At 51.7% G+C, this 3,593-nt stretch overlaps 1 protein-coding gene across 1 annotated transcript in view; it reads right to left on the minus strand.

Moving 5' to 3' along the window:
* The window catches only part of LOC108285693 (Fc fragment of IgG binding protein), a 50,753-nt gene that overhangs the window by 40,734 nt on the left and 6,426 nt on the right, over positions 1–3,593 (minus strand). Inside the window, exon 2 of the mRNA XM_017503021.2 lies at positions 1,445–2,692. Within this exon, the coding sequence (XP_017358510.1) occupies positions 1,445–2,692 (1,248 nt within the window). The remainder of the gene's footprint in view (positions 1–1,444; positions 2,693–3,593) is intronic.

Raw genomic sequence — 3,593 nt, forward strand, 5'->3', positions numbered from 1 at the left:
TGCCTGAACCTGGGAGGTGGAGGTTGCAGTGAGCCAAGATCATGCCACTGCACTGCAGCTTGGGCAACAGAGCCGGACTGTCTCAAAATAAACAAACAAACCCAAGAAAGCTTTAGAACTGAACCTAGGTGTTAAATGGAGCGTTACCCATTATAATTAATCACCCACTGCTCCCTTGTTTTATTTCTCAAGCCCAAAATGGCTCTTTGAAGTTGGTGGCTTCCATGCCTTGGACGACAGGGGAGGGGTATTTTTGCCAGGTCCAGGAACACCAGAGTCCTAGCGTGACAGGGACTACATGGAAAGAAATAGCCTTTCCTCTATCTGTCTCCCTGGCCTCAAAAGTTTTTACAGCTGGGAATGGCGGCTCAGGCCTGTAATTCCAGCCCTTTGGGAGGCTGAGGCAGGAGGATCGCTTGAGCCCAAGAATTTGAGACCAGCCTGGGCAACATGACAAGACCCTGTGTCTACAAAAAAATAAATTAAAAATTAGCTGGGTGTGGTGGTGCATTGCCTGTAGTCCCAGCTACCTGGGAGGCTGAGGGAGGATTGCTTTAGCCCAAGAGTTCAAGCCTGCAGTGAGCTATGATCACACCACTGCACTCCAGCCCGAGTGACAGAGTGACACCCTATCTCTAAAACAAAAAAAGTTTTGAGCGAGAAGCAGTTATCCCCATTTTACAGATGTGGACACTGAAGCCCAGAGAGAAGAAGTCACTTGTCCAAGATACACAGCAGAGCTGGGGTTTGAACCCTGGGAGCCTGGCTGTAGCATGTGTGTCCTCAGACCCCATACTGCTACACCAGCAGCTTCTCGTGGGCTGAGCCTGAGGTCGCACAGACTGCCTGGTCGTATACACTAACTGTGTCAAAAACACGTGGAACATCTAGAAAGACTGCAAGATACTCCCCCTCTGCAACACGTAGTCATCATCTGATTATTGTACATTTAGACCTCCTGAGTTTGGGTATCAACATTCCTATCTGAGGTGTGGGGAGCAGCTTAGCAACTGGTATGGCTATGTCAGTTGCTAAAATATCAAAATATTTCCAAAGTGGCTGGTAAGAAGCTGCTGACCTGACTGTCCCCCCACAACCCCAAAGATCCCTCCTTCTCAGCACCCTGGCTCTCCCCTAGGACCCTTCCCAGACAAACCAACAGACAAGGGCTGATGCCGGTTTGGTGGGGGCTTCAGGACCCTGTTGCAGTGCTCCTGCTGCTGACTCTTCTGACTGGTAGTGCTCCAGCTCGCCCTGGTTGCTAAATATTTAGAATATTGTTTCTGGGAGGAGGGGAGGGGCTGAGAAAGCTTGAGGAAGGATGTCTCAGAGAAGGGAGATGAGGGGAGGACAGCCCAGCTGATCCTGAAAGCCACAGAGGAGCAGCTGGGTGGGAAGGCGGTCACCAGGTAGACAGAGCCAGGGGTCATTTTCCATCACTCACTCTGGCTGCAGTCAGCTGCTGTCGCATAGCCCACAGCCTTGGTCAGCCCGAAGGTGAGCATCCCGAAGTTGGTGGTGGCCTGGGCCACGTGGACCACGTCGGCCGTGCCAAGCTCCACTTCAGCGTACGAGAACTCGCTGCCTGGCACAGCTGCCCAGGCGAGGTTGGCCCCCATTGCCTGCCCATCTATGGTCAGCTCGCTGGTAGCCTTTGTCTGTGCCACCACCAGGGCCACGACCTCAATGCCTGGCACACTCTTGACCACATTGGCAGGGCAGTAGGCTGCCACACTGGGGATCAGGACCAGGAAGGGGTCATAGGTCACTTCATTCCTTATGGCACCTGTGCCAAACAGCAGGACCTGAATGCCCACATCTGCAGACAGGTAGAGTGGCCGGGATGGCCGGACCTCAAACTCTACCACATCGCCCTCCTGGAGCCCACGGGAGCCAGCGGTACCCCCATGGTTGTAGGTCAGCTTTGTGGCCTGGCTAGCCACAACATAGGCCAAATCGTAGCGGGATTGGGAGGCCAGAGTGGGTACTACATAGTGGGTGCCCCAGGCCGATGTGGGTAGCAGCTGCTCCACTACATGGTTGCAGCTCGTGTGTTTCTGGGCACAGCTGTGGCCAGAGAGGACGGCCACAGGGCTACTGGCTGTGACCTTTGACCCCGAGAGATCCACTGTGCTCTGGAGCTGGGCCACATTGTAGGGCTGGAGAGTCACACTTAGGACACCGCCTGCTGGGTAGAACTTGCCGTTGAATGTCACTGACCCCTTCAACTTGACACTGACCGAGGCACCTGCAGCACCGGCCACCACCGCAAACTCCTTGACATTCCTGGCTGAGGTGCCGGGGGGCGTGAGCACAAAGTACTCAGTGCCCAGGGCCGGGGTGGGCCGCAGCAGTGTCAGCTCCGCTGTGTCGGGCTTGGTGTTTAGTGCCTGCACAGAGATGGCATGGTCAGAGTGGACCACCACCGCATGCTGGAAGGTCTTGCTGCCCATCATCTCAGCCTTGGCACTGATGTTGACCATGACTGACTCCCTGGGCCTCACTGTGACCTGCTGTGAGGTATTATCTGCATGGCTGAGGATGACGACCGAGGCGGGGCTCTCTGACAGACTGGAGATAAGGAGGCTGGGGTAGGCCCTGCTGTAGCCAAGCTGATAGTTCTGCAGGAAGGCGGTGAGGAATTCCTCCCTGCCAGTGTTCTTGGAGTGCACTGAGGCCTCCTGGGTCAATCCTGGTTGAGAAAACACAGTTGTGAGTCCACTTATCCAATCCTCCCCACCTCTCGCTCTAAACCCGGAAACATGTTGACATGTTAACTTGGGCTTTCTTTTCTTTCCTCTTCTCTTTCCTTTCTTCTGATCCACGCAGCATTCATCTATAAGCCTTTCTGGCTTCTGCTTTTCAAAAGTCTGAACACTTTAGACAGGGCCCTCAAACTCAAATGCTGATGGGGCCAGCCAAGGAATATAAACGTGTGAAACAGTCCCAGAGGGGTGACTAGGGAACGGGCACTCCCACAGCATCTAAAGTGGGTTGTGGCTGATGCAAATCAATCAGTGTGATACATCTTATCAACAGAATAATGGACAAAAAACTATATAATCACTTCAATGGATGCCAAAAAAGGCATTTGATAAAATTTAACATCCTTTCATGATAAAAACTCTCAAGAAACTGGAAATAGAAGGAAAACACCTTAACATGATCAAAGTCATGTACAACAGACCCACAGCTGGTATCACGCTGAATGGGGAAAAACTGAAAGTCTTTGCTCTAAGATCCAGAGCACAACAAGGGTGTCTACTTTCACCACTATTCTTCAACATATTATTGGTAGTCCTAGCTAAAGCACTTGGACAAGAGAAAGAAATAAAGGGCATCCAAACTGGAAAAAGAGAGGTCAAGATCTTTGTCTGCAGATGTTATAATCTTGTCTTTAGAAAAACCTAAAGACAGCTGGGCTTGGTGGCTCACACCTATAATCCCAGTACTTTAGGAGACTGAGGCAAGCAAATGAGGTCAGGAGTTCAAGACCAGCCTGGCTAACATGGCAAAACTCCATCTCTACTAAAAAAAAAAAATACAAAAATTAGCTGGGAGTGGTTGCACATGCCTGTAATCCTAGCTACTTG

Source organism: Cebus imitator, unplaced genomic scaffold (genome assembly GCF_001604975.1).
Source record: "Cebus imitator isolate Cc_AM_T3 unplaced genomic scaffold, Cebus_imitator-1.0 Scaffold306, whole genome shotgun sequence".
NCBI classification, from domain to species: Eukaryota; Metazoa; Chordata; class Mammalia; order Primates; family Cebidae; genus Cebus; species Cebus imitator.